The 21,167-nt window shown below is 36.5% G+C and overlaps 1 protein-coding gene across 2 annotated transcripts in view; it reads left to right on the top strand.

The window, feature by feature from the left end:
- LOC115433185 (rho GTPase-activating protein 6) overlaps window positions 1-21,167 on the top strand; it is a 300,107-nt gene that overhangs the window by 125,004 nt on the left and 153,936 nt on the right. The window contains exon 1 of one of the 2 annotated variants that reach the window (XM_030154476.1): window positions 9,834-10,256. The exons of the other annotated variant lie outside the window; for it this stretch is intronic. Within the exon in view, the coding sequence (XP_030010336.1) occupies window positions 10,215-10,256 (42 nt within the window). The 5' untranslated portion in view covers window positions 9,834-10,214. Of the gene's footprint in view, window positions 1-9,833; window positions 10,257-21,167 lie in introns of those variants that run through there. 2 annotated transcript variants of the gene reach the window in all.

Genomic DNA, 21,167 nt, shown 5'->3' with positions numbered 1-21,167 from the left:
TCTTTGCAGCTCAGTCACCAAAATAAAACGTTGCCATTGTATGTTTTTTTGAAAACCACGATAATAAATAACGAGTGATGTGAAAGTTTCTGAAATGTATTTGTAACATTCACAGCTTTTTTTGGCATTTTGAGGGTACAGAACAAAGGTAAAAAAAATAAATAAATAAAAATAATAATAATAATAATAATTAATTAAAAAAGGTGTTTGGGAAATTGTATCCACATGTAATAGAATAGAGTAGAACAGAATACTCAGATACTATCTTATCCACTTTCTTACAAAATTGACTAGTAATTCATTATCGTCTGCTTTTCTTATTACTATCTGTATTTTTATGATTAGCCATCTATATATATATATATTTTTTTTTTTTTTTTTTTTCATTGGTTGTCATAAATACTTCTGTTTCTGCAGGACCCATCTAGTTTTACTTTGTCAGCAGACATCTCATTTCTTGAGGTCATGAGGTCAGCTGACCTGTGATACCAGTGCTCAGTGTTGTTTGTAGGTCAGAGGTCAAAGGGGAGTGATGTAGGTACAGGTGTGAGCCACAGATGTGTTCCAACAACAGTGGATAATATGGAATAACACATGCAGACTGCGTTTGGACCTCCCTCCCTAAGATCCAAACACAGAGCCAGACTACGTCCAGATGTGCTCAGGTAGATCTGATCGAACAGTAACGTGTTTTTCCTGATCTGGAAAACACATCTACCTCATCTGGAAAGCACAGTTTAACCCTTAGATGCACGAGTGTCTGGACCCTACGCTGTTCCATAACCGGGTCAAAAAATGTGTTTTAAAGGCACTTTTGTCATGGGAAAAATAATCCTTTTCGTTACATTTAGCTCCAAATGTTGTTTATCTTTTATTTTTTCAACATTTTTAATAATTTGAAGAAAAAAAGTGAATATATTTAGAAAATTTGAAAAACAATGTATATAATAGTATATAATATACAATATATAACAGCAATAGAAAAATGTAAACGTCCATTTTGTGAGTGAGAATGAATGAAAGAATGTAGAATATAGAATGAATGTACAATGAATCAAATTTTCAGATAAAAGTCTATTGAAAATAAATGCGGGTCATTTTGACCCACTTATGAAAGCTTAGGGTAGTAATACAAAACCTATAATTTCATAAAATCTATAGAAGTTAAATTTAAAAAAATTCAATGGTATGATGTCAAAAACATGTTTTTTGAGGAATACCTGGGATATTAAATAATAACAACTTCAACCCTTAGATGCATGAGTGTCTGGACCCTACGCTCTTCCATAACTGAGTCAAAAAATGACCCGTGATAAAATCAGTGTATTTCAACCCTATAATGCTAAACATATCATATCTGATACATGAGTTTTGAAGCCATATGTATATATATATATATATATATATATATATATATATATATATATATATATATATATATATATATATGTGTGTGTGTGTGTGTGTGTGTGTGTTGAAAATTTCAAAAGATATATATATATATATATACACACACACACACACACACATACATATATATATATATATATATATATGTTTTTATATAGTATATAATAGCAATAGAATAATGTCAACATCCATTTTGTGAGTGACAATGAAAGTATGAATGCAGAGTATAGAATGAATGTAGAATGAAAAGGTTTAGATGAAATTCCATTGAAAATAAATGTGGGTCATTTTAACCCACTTCACACAGCAAAAACTGGAGAGTTGAAATTTCAGGGTTAAACATTTGAGAGTCAATTTTCACTCTCAAAGTGTAGTTTGAACTCACTGTGAGTTAAATGTCACTCAGAGTTGGGGTTAATGAAAAGAGTTAGTCAAACCTGTGGAAATTAACTCAGCAGAAGTGTTGTTTTGCGTCTCTCCAGTGTTAATTTGCCTGGCCCCTGCATTTCAAACCAGGTGAACCTGTGCAATTTCTATCAGACTGTCACTGTCAGAGAGAAAAAAGAGGAAAAAATACATTTTCTAAAAACAAAAAAAAAAAAAAAAAAAAAAAAAATGTATCAGCTTTCTTTGAATCATCCTGTTCACATTGAATTTGAAGTCATTTTTAATGGATTCACTTTTTTATGATTAAAACTAACACTACTTTTAGAGTGAAAATTAAGTCAAATGAGTGTTATTTTTGTTACTTTCATGATGTTAATTTAACTCTGTTTGAGTTAAAGGAGAAACTCTGACAGTGTAAATAATAAATCCATATGGGTTCATTTAACCCAGGTCGGTGAGATTCTGAAGGGTGGGTGTGGCTCAGTTGGTAGAGCGGGTCGTCCATTGACCAAAGGGTCAGTGGTTCAAATCCTGCCTCCAACTGTCAAAGTGTCCTTGGGCAAGACACTGATGTCACTGTATGAGTGTGTGTGAATGTGAGGAATTGTAAAACGCTTTGGGCACCATGAAGGTGTAGAAAATGCACTATATAAGTTCAGTCCATTTATGAACTCTGGTGAGTGTTAGGAGTTAAATCAGTCAGTGTTAAGTTAACTCAGGTTTCTGAGTTAAAAAGGCAACTCTGGCATAGTGTTAAATAATTAACTCCAATGAAAATGTTAATTTAACTCTGTAAAGTGTGGACCTATATAAACTCTGAAAAAGAGTTCAAATCAACTCTGTGGGAGTTGATTCAACTCTCCAATTTCTGCTGTGAAGAAAGCTTTACGTAGTAATACGAAAACTACAATTTCAGAAAATCTATAAAAGTGAAATAGAAAATGTAAATGGAATGATGTCAAAATCATGTTTTTTGAGGAATACCTGGAATATAAAAAAATAACTTAAAAAAAAAAAAAAAAAAAAAAAAAAAAGCAAAGATATAGCAAGAAAACGACCTCACCGGGTCATTTTTGACCCAGTAATGCCCCTCAGGGTTAATACCAGCATGAACTGCATATTTATTGATAGTTGCTTGCAGCACTTGGTTTGGGTTAGGGAAAGATATTCGGTTTGATGCAGAGAAATATGAAACTAAATCGCATTTTTCCCCAACCCACATAAATCACTTTTATTTCCTGAATGTAAAACACAGCTTTTATCCATTTTGCTTTTAAGGACAAGAAACGTACCGGCTCCTTCAATAGCCAAATACAACAATGACAGGATAATACGTATCCTCGCTTTGCAGAAAAGAACAATGGCAACATTTATATTCTGGTGACATGTTTTGTTCCAAATTAGGAGCATTATTTACGCTGCTGAGTTTTGGCATGCAAATTCAAAATGTGACTGGCTACTGTTTGCACATTGTGTCTTATAAAATATAAGTCAGGTGATTTGTATGTGGGCATAAATGTGAGTGACTTTCATTATATACATGTTCCTCTGATGTTTTCAATGAGCCAGTAAATACAACACAACACAATACAATACAATGATTTATTTGTGCTTAAAGCAAAGAGTATGATGTAATATAATCCATCTTATTTATGACAATCAGTCAGTTCCACCTTCTGCCCCAGTTTTATTCATTTCTTTTCTTTTTTTTTTTTTGTACTCAGCAACTTTGAATAACAAACACACCTCAGATGTTTGTAGCAAAAATCCAAAACGTCATTTAGACTAGATCTGATAAGCAGCGAGTCTATCAGAGACCTATTCTCTGGAAGAACAGGTTTTTTTGGTGTTGGTAACTTTATAACATAGCACAGTCTGAACATTTAGCATCGTATTTATAGAAGAGTATAGAAGTTTGTACTGCTTCCTACTCCTTTTCGAGCATGAATAATTCAATTTCCTCATTTTCACATGTTCATTACAACGTACAGATCACAGTGGCTCTACAAATACACAAAACATTTAATAACAGACAGAATATTGGTACAATTACTCTTAATTCTCTTAAGACATTTCAGGTTGTTCATATTTGTTCAGGTTTTTCACATTTTTTGTAAAAGGCTAGTATGTAAATGTTAACATTTTGCGTAATTTTACTTTTTTTTTTTCTTTTTTTACACTAAAACAAAGAGAAAAATTCGTGGTTTTCATTATTTATAGTTTATTATGATAGTATTTTACTGGTATTTCAACTTTCAACTTTATTTATCCTTAGAAAAGGAAATTCGGTGTGCAGCAGGGGTCATAAACACATGAGCACATACACAGAAACACATACTCATAAACAGCACCCCCATATGCCACCCCAATAAAATTACATAAAACAGGACAACACACAATGGAGCCACTCCCCTTCCCAACACAAGTAAAAAAAAAAAAAAACAGGTCCAATTGGGCAGTACACAAGTTAATTGCCATATGGCCATGGGTGTTAAAAAATAAATAATCACATAAAAGATTTTAAAAATTGACATAAGAAAAAACAAACAAACAAAAAAAAAAACTAGATATCAGCTACGTGAATTCAGATTCCTAATAGCCGCAGGAATAAAGGAGTCCCTAGCCCGTCCAGTTCTCAATTGAGGAAGCCTAAAACGGCGACCAGAGGGGAGCAAATTAAACTCCCCAAAAGGTGGGTGATCAGGGCAGTTTAAAATTTGCTTGGCCTTACCGCTGACCCGTTTATCATGTACAGGGGTTGGACAAAATAATGGAAACACCTTAAAAAATCAACAAAATATAATTTAATATGGTTTAGGTCCGCCTTTTGCGGCAATGACAGCCTCAATTCTCCGAGGTATTGATTCATACAACTTGTGAATTGTTTCCAAAGGAATTTGAAGCCATTCTTCAGTTAGAATACCCTCCAACTCTTTTAGAGACGATGGCGGTGGAAATCGACGTCTTACTTGAATCTCTAAAACTGACCATAAATGCTCAATAATGTTGAGGTCTGGGGACTGTGCCGGCCATACGAGATGCTCAACTTCATTAGAATGTTCCTCATGCCATTCTTTAACAGTTGTAGCTGTATGGATTGGGGCATTATCATCTTTGAGGTGAAGGTGTTTCCATTATTTTGTCCAACCCCTGTATGTCCCGCAGCTGGGTTAGCTGGACCCCAACCACCTTTGATGCTGCATTTACCAGCCTAGTTAGCTTCTTCTTGTTGGTCATAGAAAGACCACCATACCACAGCACAATGCAAAATGTTAAAACAGACTGAACTAGAAGCACTCGGAGAGCGCAGACCTCCGCCAAGGCTGATCAGTGCCCCCCCCCCCCCGTGGGCCCCCCCACCCCCGATCACCACCAAAATTTAATCATTTCTTCCTTATCCCATTTCCAACAAACCCTGAAAATTTCATCCAAATCTGTCCATAACTTTTTGAGTTATGTTGCACACTAACGGACAGACAGACAAACAAACAAACAAACAAACTAGAAAAGCACTCTGAGAGCGCAGACCTCCGCCAAGGCAGATCAGTGCCTGCCCCCCCCCCCCCCCCCCGATCACCACCAAAATTTAATCATTTGTTCCTTGTGCCAGTATCAATATTTCCTGAACTTTTCATCCAAATCTGTCCATAACTTTTTGAAAGATCCGGATCAGTCTTTGCCATTTGATAGAACACCCCATTGTAAATCCCTGAGTCAAATTGCATGAGATTTGCACAATTCCCCCATATTGTGATTTCCACCATAAATATTAGTCCCATATTTATTTTACCTGTATTTTAAGATTCCTTGACCATGAAAACATACCATTAGCAACTGAATTCATAATTATATCCTTATTAGTTCAGCAGTTATTCACGAAAATCACATTTCTCGTAATGGCGGTTTTCTTCTGGATCTAGCTCCTTAAGTATTAAAGCTACATGAAATCCGGTGGCATACTCCCGATGCGGAACTGACTGAGCTACACGATGGCGCTTGTCAGAAATTTCTACCTTTAATATTAAAGGCACAGTAGGCCAAAAAGTAAGGGCACCCCCATTTTTTATATAAATTGAGATAAAATCCGCCTTCTGGATCAGATCCGGATCAGCCTTTGAAATGTGATAGAGGACCCCATTGTCAATTCCTGAGTGAAATTTCATGAGTTTTGGTCAATAATTAAGCGAGATATTGGGAAACGAAAATTTTGGCCCCATTTACCACAATGTTAACGAAAATTTCAAAGTGATCCAGAATCCAGGATTTCTTCCGGATCACCCCCAAAAGTTAATCATTTCTTCCTTATCCCATTTCCAACAAACCCTGAAAATTTCATCAAAATTTGTCCACAACTTTTTGAGTTATGTTGCACACTAACGGACAGACAAACAAACAAACAAACAAACCCTGGCAAAAACATAACCTCCTTGGCGGAGGTAATAAAACACTGGTAAAACAAAGTCATCAAAGTCCTGCACACATTAAATGATTTCATCTTTCTTAAAAAGAAAAGTCTCTGACCCACTTTAGACGGAATTGACTTAAAATTATTTTGACATCCTTGATTGTTAATATCTTCAGTGTAATTTTTGTGTCGCACTAATTCATCCCACGGGCCGGACTGGACCCATTGGCGGGCCAGTTTTGGCCCCCGGGCCGCATGTTTGACACCCCTGGTAAAGGCTTCAGACTAAAGTAATTGTTTCTCTTCTTCCTTCTGCATTTCATAAATTGTTACGACACTGGACAAATTTAGTGTTGTTTCTTCAAAAGGGGAAGGTTTCTGGTTTGTGTCTTGCTTAATAAAGCCACTCCTGCCTGTGCATCTGTCTGCCAAAGTGAGTGGTTTTGATTAGCAGCATGTGAGGTCAGCTCATATTCTCCAGCCACTGCGTCCACAATAAAACAAGGTTGTGCTCTATTAGTTTTGCATATGAAACCTCATGCAAACATAGTCTTTTTACACAGATTGCCCAATCCTGGCTCCACCGCATGCATTACCACGGCTCATAATATGTCTCAAAGGTGGAATGCACATAAATAAAAATAGTTGTTTGTTTTTTTTTTTTTTTACAATCGGGGCAATCAATCAGTTCTAGTTCTGCGGTTCGTCCTGTAAATTCACCCTGATGTTATTTATTTTCTTCTGTAATTACGCGTACAGTAAACCATTCGTCACCGTTGCACGAAAACTCACATCTTCAACATGTCAGCTTTCTGAAAACAAAGATAAATGGATTTGTTTTTAATATGACCACCATGTATTTCTGGGTCGTCCTAAATACATGCTTTTTAAAGAAACAACATAATTCTTATAAAATCTGTTACTTTTGACACATTATTGCATATTTCCCTTTTTCTAACTTATGGAAGTCTTGTTTTTTTGTACCAATAGAATGCTTTCTGAAACAACGTCCAGGGCCGTCTTAATGCATGGGCCTGATGGGCCCCACAAGCATAGGGGCCCCATGTTAATCTATATAAATTAACCCTTGTATCATATATGATACATACCCATCAAAGGCACATAGTTACTTCAGTAATTGCTAATTAAGGTTCTTTTCTGCTTTTTCTATTATTTATTTTATTTTGTTCTTAAACTTTTCTATTTGTTTTTTTTTTTCAGATTGGTTTAATTTTGTGCTCAGAATTTTTTCCATTATTTTTATGTAGATTTGTTGTATCTTGCACTACAATTTCTCAATCATTTTATGTTGATTTTATTATACTGAACAGGAATTTTTCAGTCATTTTTATAAAAATTTTATTATTTTGTGCAGATACTGTCAGTCATTTTTTACAGATGTTTTTTTTTATGTGTTCATGTGCTTGATGATGACTAACTGTACAAAAGGATGAAGTCTTGTTTTTTTGTACCAGTAGAATGCTTTCTGAAACAAAACGCAACTGAAACAAAGTCCAGGGCTGTGTTAATGCATTGGCCTAATGGGCCCCACAAGCATAGGGGCCCCATGTTAATCTGTGTAAATTAACCCTTTAATGCCCGTTGTATCATATATGATACATACCCATAAAAGGCACATAGTTACTTCAGTAATTGCTAATTAAGGTTCTTTTCTGCTTTTTCAATTATTTATTTTATTTTGTTCTTAAACTTTTCTTTCTTTTTTTTTTTTTTTTTAAGATTGGTTTAATTTTGTGCTCAGAATTTTTTCCATTATTTTTATGTAAATTTGTTGTATTTTGTGCTACAATTTCTCAATCATTTTATGTCGATTTTATTATACTGAACTGGAATTTTTCAATCATTTTTATAAAAATTTTATTATTTTGTGCAGATGTTGTCAATAATTTTTTTTACAGATTTTTTTTTTTTTTTTTTTTTATGTGTTCACGTGCTTGATGATGACTAACTGTACAAAAGAATGTTCTTTTTCAAGACTGAACCTTATAAAAAAAATTGCTTCGTAGCCCAATGGGGCAGCATCGTTTGAACTGGCTTTTACTTTATGTGAATGGAAAATAACATCCTGAAAACTATTGACTTCAAACCAATAATAATGCCTGTGAGTAGTTATCATAGGGGCCCCAGTACACTGCTTTGGGGCCCCATAATGCTGTTAAGACAGCCCTGACAAAGTCCTCTCATTATTTTACCTTATCATATTTATTTTCATCTTGTAAAAGTGTGATTTGTAGAAAACATTTTGCTGTTCATATGCATTTTATTTCACCTTCAGATGTAAAAATGTCCCAAAACCATTTCATTCATTTTACAGCAAGGCTAGATAAACAATGTCCACATGCTTTACCCCTCACCTTCTGGAGGGAGAGTGGAGCTAAAGCACCCACACAAACTCCCTACGTGGGGTTTTCTCAGTCAAACCTTATGACCCGGACCTCCACTCGTGGGTCAGTGACATGAAAACATTTGCTGTTGATAACCCAAAGCTTCTTCCACTGCTCACCCTCCTTCAGTGCCCCGCCCCTGCTTCTCTGAGCCGCTCAGTTTTCTTTAATCAAGAACGGAGAGAAACATAGACTCTGCCAGGAAGTGGAATATTCTGACTGTAAAATAAGAGCCTGAACGGAACAGTCCTATAGATAGATAGATAGAAAGTCAAAAGCATACTAAATGCAATTAACTTTTGGCAGTAGTACTACGTTGATATACTAGTAGAAAATCTGTATTAAGTTTTCTAATTAGCTTTTTTATTTATTTCATTTTTATTTATTTATTTTTATTCAACTTTTATTAATAGATAGAAAGATAGACAGACAGACAGACAGACAGATAGATAGATTACTAAAATATTATATTTATTAAATAAAACATAAAGAGAAAAATCAGAAATTTGGTGTTTATATAAATATAGAATTATAATTTAAATTCAGTATTATTATTATTATTATTATTATTATTATTATTATTATTATTTAAAATATGAGTAGAGAGTGTGTGACAACCTTGAAGAGGGATAAGCTGGAAAATAAATAATGATGGTGTGAGAGCATGTGTTAGTATGTATTTATAAGTGAAATAAAAGACAGTTTTTTTGCAATGTGTTCTTAATGTTTTTGATGTTATAGTATCGCTATCATTTGTTAGTACCTTATTATTATTTTTTTTACATTTATTATTATTATTATTATTATTATTATCATCATCATCATCATTATTATTATTAGTTTTTATTTTTATTTATTTACTTTTCACAACTGAAGAAAATTCCGATTTTTCTTGATTTTCTTACTTTTTTTTCCTTATTATTTTTTTTACATTTATTATTATTATTATTATTATTATTATTATTATTATTATTATTAATAATAATAATAATAATAATAATAATAGTTTTTATTTTATTTATGTATTTATTTTTCACAACTGAAAAAAAATTCCGATTTTTCTTGATTCTGTTACTTTTTTTTTGTTTTTGTTTTGTTTTTTGCGTCATTTACTATTTTATTTTGGAATCCCCACCGGATGTTCAGATACAAAAAACATCTACTTTTAATTTGAAGCGCACTTTCTGCTTTTCGTCGCCTGGCTCAGCATCTGTTCGTACCAGAGTCTCCGTTGAGCGCGCGCGGTATGGATCCGTTACGCATTACGCACTATGGTGTTCTTTCTGGCACGAGCGCTTTAGTGACACGCGCTTCTGACTGGTGCAAAGACATCAGCTGTTAAAAAGGAACCCAAACTGAACTGAACTGAACTGACAAACAAAAATCACTGTTACTTTCTTACCTTTAAACGCAGCAGAAGGAGGAGAGGACACAAGTGGCTGGTGGTTCACATTTCTTTTTTTTTTTTTTTTTCTTCTTTTTTTTTTTTCGCTTTTTTCTGACGCACGCGCACACTTTTTGTTTTGTTTTGTTTTGGACTTTCTGGATATCATTTGTTGCATCTACAGTTCTGTGTGTTTGCTATATGTGGATACTTATCCGTAACCATGGGAGACTCCGTGTTCCTCGACAGGCAGAATTCCTACCTCGTAAGTACTAAGGTTTATTGGCCATAAATTAGAGTTATAACGACTGGACTTGGAGTGATAAAACTTGAAGACTTAAATACGCTACTATATGCAGTGGCGGCACCAAGAGGGGGCATGGGGGGCAAATGCCACCCCAGTCACAACCTGAGCCCCCCACCACCACCTAGATTTGGGCAAATCTTTGGGAGAATTCAGACAATGAAGAAATATGACAAATCCATTAATAACACATTTTGATCCACTTATAATCCAACCAGGCAGACAGCCGCCTCCCTCCCCCCTTCCATGCACACATCCATAGAGGGTTCTCTCAAAGGCCAGCTGGTCCCTGTCCAAAGCCCCACTTCAGTTCTGGAATGGATTAATACCTCCGCTTGTATTGCGTTCATCTTTCTTCTACATAAGAAATGTAAAGCAAAGAATTAGCACGAGTACAAATAGTTTTGTTAACTGTTCAGGTCTGTTTTATTACTCAATTTAACCCTTACATGCGTGAATTGTGAGAACCTGAGTCAAGATTTGTTTTTTGAGTGTTTTATTCCTCCGTAGCCATGAAAAAAACAATGTGATTGAGTTTTGTTTTGTTTTGTTTTTTCTATGGAGTTACAAAAATATCCATGCATTTAATTTTTGAAGTAAAGAAACCTGTGTTTAAAGCCAAATATCAGAAAGTGATATGAAAACAATGAATTAAAAAAAAAAAATAATGCTGCTAATCTGATGTTTTCATCACATTTTAACGTATTCTAATGTTAGTAATTATTCACTTCATGGAGATAATATGCAAAAAAAACACACACAAAAAAAAACACTTTTTATCTAACAAATAACAATTGATTTACACTCAGACATGTCAAAGCAAATCAGGTTTATTAAGAACAGCACAGTTACAGTAAAGGTATGAATGTCAGTGTATGGGATGATGCATAAGTGTCCACTGTGTTGGCTGATATGGAACTAAAACAACAAAAACCCATGAATATACAAGAGAACAGCTGGAGAGGAACTGTCCACTGGAGTGACCTATGCATGAAAGGGTTAAATTTCTGCTAGAAGAATTATACCGGTCGGTATGAAAGTGTGATGTTGTCAGTGATGACATGTGCATGTAGTGGAAGCCATCGTATACATACGTTTTGCTTGATTAGCTGGTTAGGCTATTAGTTTTATTTTGTTTTCAACATTTATTAACTTGCATACATTGGCACTGCTGTTTGTTTGCTGCATGTTTTTCTGATGTGTTTAGAGAAATATGTGAAAGTAGATTGTACTTATTAAATAATCAGAACAGAAAGTCTGAGTTGTTCATGCTGTAGTTTTTAACAAATACCTTAAATACATTAAGTATTACCTGATTTTACCTAAAATTGCCCTCTATATGAAGTGTAACGCAGGCATGTCCAAAGTCCGGCCCGGGGGCCAATCACGGCCCGCGGTCAGATTTTATACGGCCCACAGCTTGGGTTTTATATTCTATTATTTATGGCCCGTTTGGACTGTTGAACAGAGTACATGAATCATAAAAGGTTCAAAATGCAGTTTCTCCTTTCACCTCATGGTGGCAGCACCACTCTAACTCTATCTGGCTCTGTGACCTCGCCGTGAACCTTTTTCGCTAATTTCTAACCATGGCGCCTGTAAATAAAAAAACGAAAGTTGACAGTGAGGGCCGCCGCTTCCAGGAGAGATGGGAATTACAATTTTTTTTCACTGAAAATCGAGGCAATTATGTTTGCCTAATATGTCAAGAGACTGTTGCCTTGTTTAAGGAATTCAATGTAAAGAGACACGAGCAGACAAAACACGCTAACGCATACGACAAGCTAGCAGGGAGTGAGCGCTCCGAAAAAGTGAAGCAAATTCAAGCTGCTTTAAACTCACAACAGTGACTCTTCATGTGAACCTGGGAGTTCAATGAATTCACCACCAAGGCAGGCTACCAAGTTGCCAGGTTAGTTGCCTCTAACTGCTGGTGTTATGTACTTGTAGATGTGACACAAAATATTACTTTCTGAATGATTTTGTGAAAGACAAGAGTAAGAGTCATGTTTTCATCTTAAACGTTAACAGACTTTGCATTACTGAGTAATATATTGTATGAGTAATGATTACTCATATAAGTCATGTTTAAAATGAATGTGGGGTTAAGATTTTTATCAACTTGGATGTTTAAGATACTCCATACAGTTTGTTCTATGTTATCTGACTCCAGATGTGAAAGGAAGGCAGAATTGTTGTTTTTTTTTTTTTGTTTTTTTTTTAAATTTGTTCACACCTGAGTGGCTTTGATTTGGTTACATTGCCATTTAAAAAAATGATATTGTGACAATGAAAATAAGATTGTTGTAGAACAGCGCATTTATATGTAATTTTTACTGTTTAAAAAATGTCTGAAGGGACCACTGGCCCCTGGCAATGTCCACATTATCAGATCTGGCCCTCTTGAAAAAAAGTTTGGACACCCCTGGTGTAACGGATAGGCTATATGCATATATATATATTGCAGTCGCTAAAGCGCAAAGCATGAATTTCGCGCTATGCATGCAATTTTTTTGCCCCCCCAACATTTTCTTTGCCCTCCAGTTGCCCCCCACTTTTAAAATCCTGGTGCCGCCACCGTACATGGGTGTCAAACATATGGCTCGTGGGCCAAAATCAGCCCATGAAAGCTTCCAATCTGGCCCGCAGGATGAATTTGCGCAAAAATGACACTGAACATATTAATAATCAAGTGTGTCAAACTCATTTTAGTTCCAAACTTCTACAATATTGTATCTGTTACTAAATATTTTATACCTTTTGTAGATCCACTGTGATCTAAATGTATAAATGGTAAGTTAAGGAATAATATTGCACTTATTTTTATCAAGAATTTTCAGGTCACTCACATTTTTGTGAAAGGATAAGGTTTGTAAATGTAAAAACTGTCATGTTAACCCTTTCAGGCATGAATTATGAGAACCTTAATGGGTCAAAACGCAGTAATGTCCAGTCAGAGAGCGAACTTTAATTGATTACCATTCCAACATTTATTTCAATATAAAGTAGCTCCTTGTTTTGGATAATCCCTTACGGTCCAACTAAAGCAAAAATGAATTTAAAAGTAAAAATGTGGGTCAGATTGTCTCTAAAATGTCCCTTCAGAGAGATTTTAAATACCGTTTTTTGACCCTAATCAAGTTATTTTTCCTGAGTGTTTTTAGTCCTCTTTAGGCCTGAAAAAAACTATGCGATCGAAAAAAAATTTATGAACCTATTTTTCATGGAGTTGCAAAAATATCCACTCAGCCGGACATCATGCATTTAATTTTTTAAACAAAGAAACATGTATTTACTGATACACTGTGTGAAAACTATGAAATACATATTTTCAAATGCTGCTAATCTGATGTTTTGTCACATTAATATTAGTTATCACTCACTTTATGGAGATAATATGCAAAAAAAAAAAACTTTTTGTTTAAGAAAAATGACTAATTACAGTCTATTAACAATAAGAAGCAATTGATTTATACTCACACATGTTAGTGCTATCAAGAACAGCAAAGTTACAGTAATGGTATGAATTACAATGTATGGGATGATGCACAGGCGTCCACTGTGTTGGCTGATATGGAACTGAAACAATAAAATCCATGAATGAGCTGTAGAATAACTGTCCACTGGAGTGAAAGGGTTAATTTGACCTTTTTTTGCAGTTTAATGCAGAGAAAAATTCAGCTGCATGTGGCCCCTGAGCTAAAATAAGTTTGACACCCCTGCACTGGAGCATGCATTTGTGCACGTCTACTGAGACCATGAACGCCACGCTGTAAAGATGACAGACTATTGTTGCATATTAATGGGATATTGTCTTTGTTTTGTTGTATCTATTGCTGTAAATCCAAAGACGTGTCAGTGAGACTTAGAAAAAAAAACAAAAACTCACATTTGTTTAACCTGTGTTCATTTACTTTTGATTTAATAACATAAATTACAAAGTGAGCAGTGAAGGGGCCTCAGACATCCTGTGACAGTACGTTTGATGTGACTTTGCTGTAGAGGATGTGTACACACCGCACCACACGTTTCCTGATTCGAAGACTTTCACTCTGAACGTCACAAACGTTCAGTAAAGTGCTGGACGGACTCGCAGGTGTTGTATTTGCAGTGGTCGGATGAGGGCAAAACACACAGATATGGGTCAAGGCCGTGAGAACTGCACCTTCAAACTGCAACCCTCAGCATTTCTGAAACTCATATTTGAGTATCTGGCATATTCCTGAAGGCACGTACTAAAAGTTTTAGGTTTTCCTGAGCATTTTTTCTCTTACCTTTACTGTTATTGCTGTTTTTGTACCAGTGATCATCTTTTGCTCCAAGTTCCCTGTTATTATAGAGTTTGAACAAAAAGCACAGAGGCATTGTTAAAAATTAATATATTTTCTTGAAAAATCAAACATAAAAAAATAAAGCCTTCATATGTCATTATGGCTACATTATGGCTACATTGTCGAAATACGATTTTTTTGTGTTCTCATTTATATTACACATTTAATGCAACTTCTATCAGTTTTGAGTATGAACTGAGTGCAGCCCTGAAGTGACCCACATACACAAAAGAGGTGCTGATTAGAGCCGACCGATATGGGATTTTTGGGGCCGATGCCGATACCGATATTGGGGGCTAAAAAAAGCCGATATCCAATATACTGGCCGATATCCGATATTGGCCGACAACCGATATATTGGCCGATATATGAAATAAGAACACAGATCTACACAGGATATAATAATCTTATATTAGATAATTGTGGACAGGTGGATAAACAGTTGCATAAATCTTTGTTTATCTCCCAAATATAATTTACACAACTGTCAAATGCAAACTATGCGATCCCAAAAATAATTAGAGCAAAAAATAAGACTGACCACACAATTCTGTTTTCACTCACAAATTTGGATGTGTCTGCCTCACGGCACTACAACTTCTTATGTGGACTAAGGACTAAACTGAGCATGTGTAGAGTGAATTAGGTAAGTCCTAAGTTGTCCCTGATTGGAGCAATAGCAAGAGTTACAACTGTCCCCAGTCTCCCCTACACTATTAACACCCAGGCCTGTCTGCAGAATGAAACTGTGAGGTAGACAGGAAGTGCACGGACATGGGTTTGTGTGGGGGGGTGAATACTTCATAAGACAGGGGGTCCGTGATTTTCTGGGGGGGGGGGGGCAGGTTAGCGGTCCATCCTTGTCAGAGCGTGTGGTAGAGGTCCCTGATTTTCATTGGTGGTGGGGGTCGGAATTGGAGCGGGGGGGATTAGCAGTAGCTCCATGATAATGTGATTGTGTGTGATAGTAGCGTCATTGTCCGAGCAGGAGTGAAAGTGAAACAAACTCTTTTTACTGTTCGTCGGACTCTCCGTGTCGCACACACACACACACACACACACACACACACACACACACACACACACACACACACAGGAGCAGCGAGCGACAAAATCTCTGCGCAGCAAAAAAGTTAATACATCGGCCACATCGGCTACATATTGGCTGATGTTGATTAACTGGTGAAACGCAATAATTGGCCAGCCGATTAATTGGTCGAGCTCTAGTGCTGATGTAATACATGACCACGCAGGTGCGTACTGTGTTTACAGAAGTAAGTATGTTTTTCCCTTCTGGGACGCAGAATTGTGATGTTTGTCGCATTTCAATGACGTAAAGTTTGGATAAATGCGACCTGGCCGTTCAGACTGAAGTCGCATTGCAGAATATTAGATATGTATCGGATTTAGGACCGCATATGAAAGTGGCCTGGGTCGGATTTGTGCTGTTCAAACTGTCTTTAAGAGATCGGATACAGGTCACATATGGGTAAAAAAATCGGATTTGGGCCACATTTGCCAGCAGTCTGAACGTAGCCTTTGTTTCTGTCATTTACATGGATGCACAGGGTTGGGAAGCAAAATTTACAATATTTTGAGGCAGGGATTGAAAGACAGTGTATGACCAATTAGTTTATTGAAAGTCATGAGAATTTATTTGCCACAAGAAAATTGACATAATAGAAAATGTTTTTATTCTATGTGTCCTCCTTCTTTCTCAATAACTGCCTTCACACGCTTCCTGAAACTTGCGCAAGTGTTCCTCAAATATTCGGGTGACAACTTCTCCCATTCTTCTTTAATAGTATCTTCCAGACTTTCTGGTAATAGTTTTGCTCATAGTCATTCTCTTCTTTCCATTATAAACAGTCTTTATGGACACTCCAACTATTTTTGAAATCTCCTTTGGTGTGACGAGTGCATTCAGCAAATCACACACTCTTTGACGTTTGCTTTCCTGATTACTCATATGGGCAAAAGTTTCTGAAAAGGTATGGATAATAGTGTTAGGTATGATTATGACATCAATATATGTTTGGTTTCAAAACAACTGACGTAGTGCCTGCTGAGAAAAAACAACTAAATGTTGATTGTAAATTTTGCTTCCCCACCCTGTAGAATTTGGAATTTGAAGTGATAGTAACGTATGATATACAGTTTACATTATAGCATTTAACATGGTTAACACTTCATTAACAATCAAATTATACATCCATGTAAATGACAGAAACAAAATGTTGTAGATGTATATTGATATATGAAGCCTTTATTTTTTCATGTTCGATTTTTCAACAAAATATATTCATTTTTAACAATGCCTCTGTGCTTTTTGCTCAAACTCTTTGATGACAGGGAACTTCAAGCAAAAGATGAACACAATCAATCATAGACATAGCCAATATTAAACCAATTGCATATTAATCCTAACATATTATGACTGTATATGGACGGATGAAAGGTATATTTGGCGTACAATGTAACAGAAACAGTGATAAGTGAAAACTCCAGTAAAGGTAAGACAAAAAAATCGTTATGAAAAACTCACGATTTTTAGAATGTGCCGTTCCTGACAAAGACTGAAGTGGTTTCCTGACATGGAGAACAGGTTTAGGGTTCATTTAAAAGTAGGAATTGAGCATCAGTGGACACAGATTTGCCACATGCTAGTGTTTTATCCTCTTTCTCTACGTGTATGTCTATCCCCTCCTTCTCTTTCCATCTTCTCCTCAGTGGTGAGGAATCCTCCGTCGACTGCTCCAGCGGTCTGTCTCCTCTTTATGAGCAATGTTTCTGTGGCTGGAAACCCTCATAAAGCTTCAAGCATTGATTGGAAAACAATACAATTTTCTTTGGCTCCGCTGGCAGCAGGCTGTGGTCTGGATTAGTGCTTTGTAGGATGACGCTGCGGTGTGAAAACCATCACCACATGGCCCACAGTGATAGTGATGGAAGTCGGTCCGGTGCATTCTATGTGCAGTGCATGCCCTTCTGGTAGGGAGATGAACTTTGACCCATCTGAGCTTTAACCCATGAAGGCCCAAATATCATCCAAAAGTGTGTACTGATCTAAACTGTTTAGTACCTGTTGATCCACTAATCTTATCAATACATGTAAATAATTAGTGTAAAATGCAATTTATCATCTTTTCATGAGCCATTTATACACAGAGATCCCGGAAAAAACATGCATTCCGGAATCAAAGGGGTGGTGACGCAGTGCAGTGTAGAGTAACGTGTAACTTGCACGTCAGAAATAACCCAAGGATAGCTTAGCTAACCTCTCCAGAGTCCCACAAATGTTAGCATGGATAGAGTCCTCCGCCTGAACAGCTCGTGGATCTGGGTTCCACAAATGTTAGCATGGATAGAGTCCTCCGCCCGAACAGCTCGTGGATCTGGGTTCCACAAATGTTAGCATGGATAGAGTCCTCCGCCCGAACAGCTCGTGGATCTGGGTTCCACAAATGTTAGCATGGATAGAGTCCTCCGCCCGAACAGCTCGTGGATCTGGGTTCCACAAATGTTAGCATGGATAGAGTCCTCCGCCCGAACAGCTCGTGGATCTGGGTTCCACAAATGTTAGCATGGATAGAGTCCTCCGCCCGAACAGCTCGTGGATCTGGGTTCCACAAATGTTAGCATGGATAGAGTCCTCCGCCCGAACAGCTCGTGGATCTGGGTTCCACAAATGTTAGCATGGATAGAGTCCTCCGTCCAAACAGCTCGCGGATCTGGGTTCCACAAATGTTAGCATGGATAGAGTCCTCCGCCCGAACAGCTCGTGGATCTGGGTTCCACAAATGTTAGCATGGATAGAGTCCTCCGTCCAAACAGCTCGTGGATCTGGGTTCCACAAATGTTAGCATGGATAGAGTCCTCCGCCCGAAGAGCTCGTGGATCTTGTTTCCGCAAATGTTAGCATGGATAGAGTCCTCCGCCCGAACAGCTCGTGGATCTCGGTGTCTCCCCAGTTTAACATCTTTCTGGTTGTGTTGATATGTTTGTTTACTGTACATGGCCTATGCTCATTTTTAAATCCCCCCGGCGTGGGGGTTGCACACGCAATACGTCATCAAAACGTCACACCTCGGTTGCGGAACGAGAGGTGTTCCTTTTACATAGCATTCCAGAATCATGATTCCACCTTTAGCATGGCTCTGTTTCTACCTCCAGAAGCATTACAAAGCCGTGATAAAGGTGGGACTAAATGATTCCACCATTTCGTTTACACATAAGTCATTCCGGAATAAAGGTGAAATATTACCGGAACAGAAATGCTGTGTAAAAGGTCCAATATGACCCATTTGGACTTTTAGAGACTCCGTAGTTACCATAGAAACAGCTGTTTCTCAATACGCGTTCTTGTCTGTTCTTCTGTTCTTGCGTTCTCATGAAATGTCAAGTACTGTTCTATTTCAAAGTTCACATAAACCAAGAATGCTTGGAATGCATGGATGTTGTTCTTGTCTGCTAGCTTAAACCAAAGACGCACTGGTTGGTGACTCATGTAGATCTGACTGGCAAATATCCCAAGCTGCAATAGGGTTATTGCACAAGATTATCAGCTTTAATGGACATCTACATGATCCAGGAAGAAAATATAGAAAAATACCTGATTTTCACAGAAAAATGCAAAATTCATAGGATAATGTTATAATAAATACCTATAAATCACTTCAGGAAGACAAAAAAAATGGAAGTTGTGACAAAAAATAGCCTTGATTTTCTTAACATTCTTGCTACTAATCCATGAAATATTTCATAGAACAAAACCATAAAATATGACTTTGTCCGCTTAAACTTGACTAAATCATGCTGAATGACAACCTTCTAAACAACCAGACTTTTAAGGGGAGTGTGTGGTTTTGTAAGTACTTACCAACTGACTTCTGGTGCTTAAAACAGCTTCATGTAACAGCATGAAGCGAAACTGCAGTGTCACTATCTTCTGAAACATCACGCCTTCATTTAAAATAGCGCTTGTTTTCTTGCTTTGTTTCCTGGTATGTTATCTGCTGAACATACCTGTATGGCGTTTTGCTGTTGGTTTACATTTTAAGAGCGAGTAGTAAATATGTAACATTATCTATCAAAGTTATTCTATGATTGTGCAACATTGCCATGCTGTAAAAACATGGATTGTCTTTGAAAATGATAATCGTAAGGGAAGAATTTGTCCAACAACAGCTTTTAACCACTAAATGCAAATTACTGCATATATAGACTGAAGAGTTGTGCCCTTTTAGTGTCATAATTAATTAGTATTGAACGTTCAGCTGTTCGGCTGTCTCATAAATCCACAACACTAAGTTGAAGTTGTTACAAGAATGCAGTTAAAATAAGTCTATGAAACATTTCCAGAGTTCCAAAGAGTGCTGTTTTCATTACTGTTAATGGAGGATTAGACCCCTTTCGAGTCTCTTTTTGTCAATCTATGATAAGCATATGTTAGCCTCATAGCATAATTACCTAAGTCATACACAAATGGACAAAAGTATTGGGACACGTTGAATTCAGGTGTTTGTCTGGGATACAAAACAACAATGACAAATGTCATAATATAGTTTTATATTGTGATAAATATCATATTTATCATTAATATTGATGTTTATATGTCAAATCATCATGAACAGGACATCTTACAGTTGTAGCCATGATGTGTCCCAATATTTTTGTCCATATAGTTTATAAACATCAATATTTCATTAAAGTTTAAAGGGAGATTTTTCTTCCTTAGTGAGATATGAAAAAAGTAGATGGTTAGTTGTGGTAGAAAATTATTATTTACAATCAGAACATGACAAAATATTTTGGAAGATTTAAAATCAGCCGTGGATAAAAAAAAACAAAAAAACAAAAAAACAAAAACAAAATTAATGTGGAGAGAAGTTAAGTAAAAACCGTCCCCGAGGCATTTTTGAACCAAAGATCATTTAAAACAACTAACAAATGCAATGCAATGATATTTATCCCAATATAAAACTACAGGGTGTCCCATAAGTCTCCATACATAGGAAAAATAAACGTTTCTTGACATAAACCATTTTTATTAATACAGTATGCTCTATATGACTGCCATTTTGTCGGGAACACATTTCAATGCGTGTCCTCCACTGCTGAAGAACTATAAAGAAGAAATATAAAGAAATACATGTTAGAACCATATATGTATGGAATGTATTATGTCCCCTATGTATGGAGACTTATGGGACACCCTGTATATTATGACATTTGTCATTATTGTTTTGTATCCCAGACCTCTTAGAAAAGAAACACCTGAATTCAATCTGTCCCAATACTTTTGTCCGTTTGAGTTAGGCGATTATGCTATGATGCTAACAAAGTGCAGGATTTTGTCATTCCTGCCAGGGCAGATAAATATTTCAGATTCAAGGTTCGCAGACTGGGATGGAGAAGTGAGCCAGGAAGCAAGTGAGAGAGATATGGAGCAGCACCTTGTGGTTGCCAGTGCGTAAACACTTAATCCCCCCTTCAGGCAGACGTGCATTTGTTCCACTTGTAGTGACGTGTGATGTATTGT

The sequence above is a fragment of the Sphaeramia orbicularis genome, chromosome 2 (assembly GCF_902148855.1).
Source record: "Sphaeramia orbicularis chromosome 2, fSphaOr1.1, whole genome shotgun sequence".
Lineage (NCBI taxonomy): Eukaryota > Metazoa > Chordata > Actinopteri > Kurtiformes > Apogonidae > Sphaeramia > Sphaeramia orbicularis.
The sequence above is the reverse complement of the archived record's forward strand: the minus strand, read 5'-3'. Positions and strand labels throughout refer to the sequence as shown.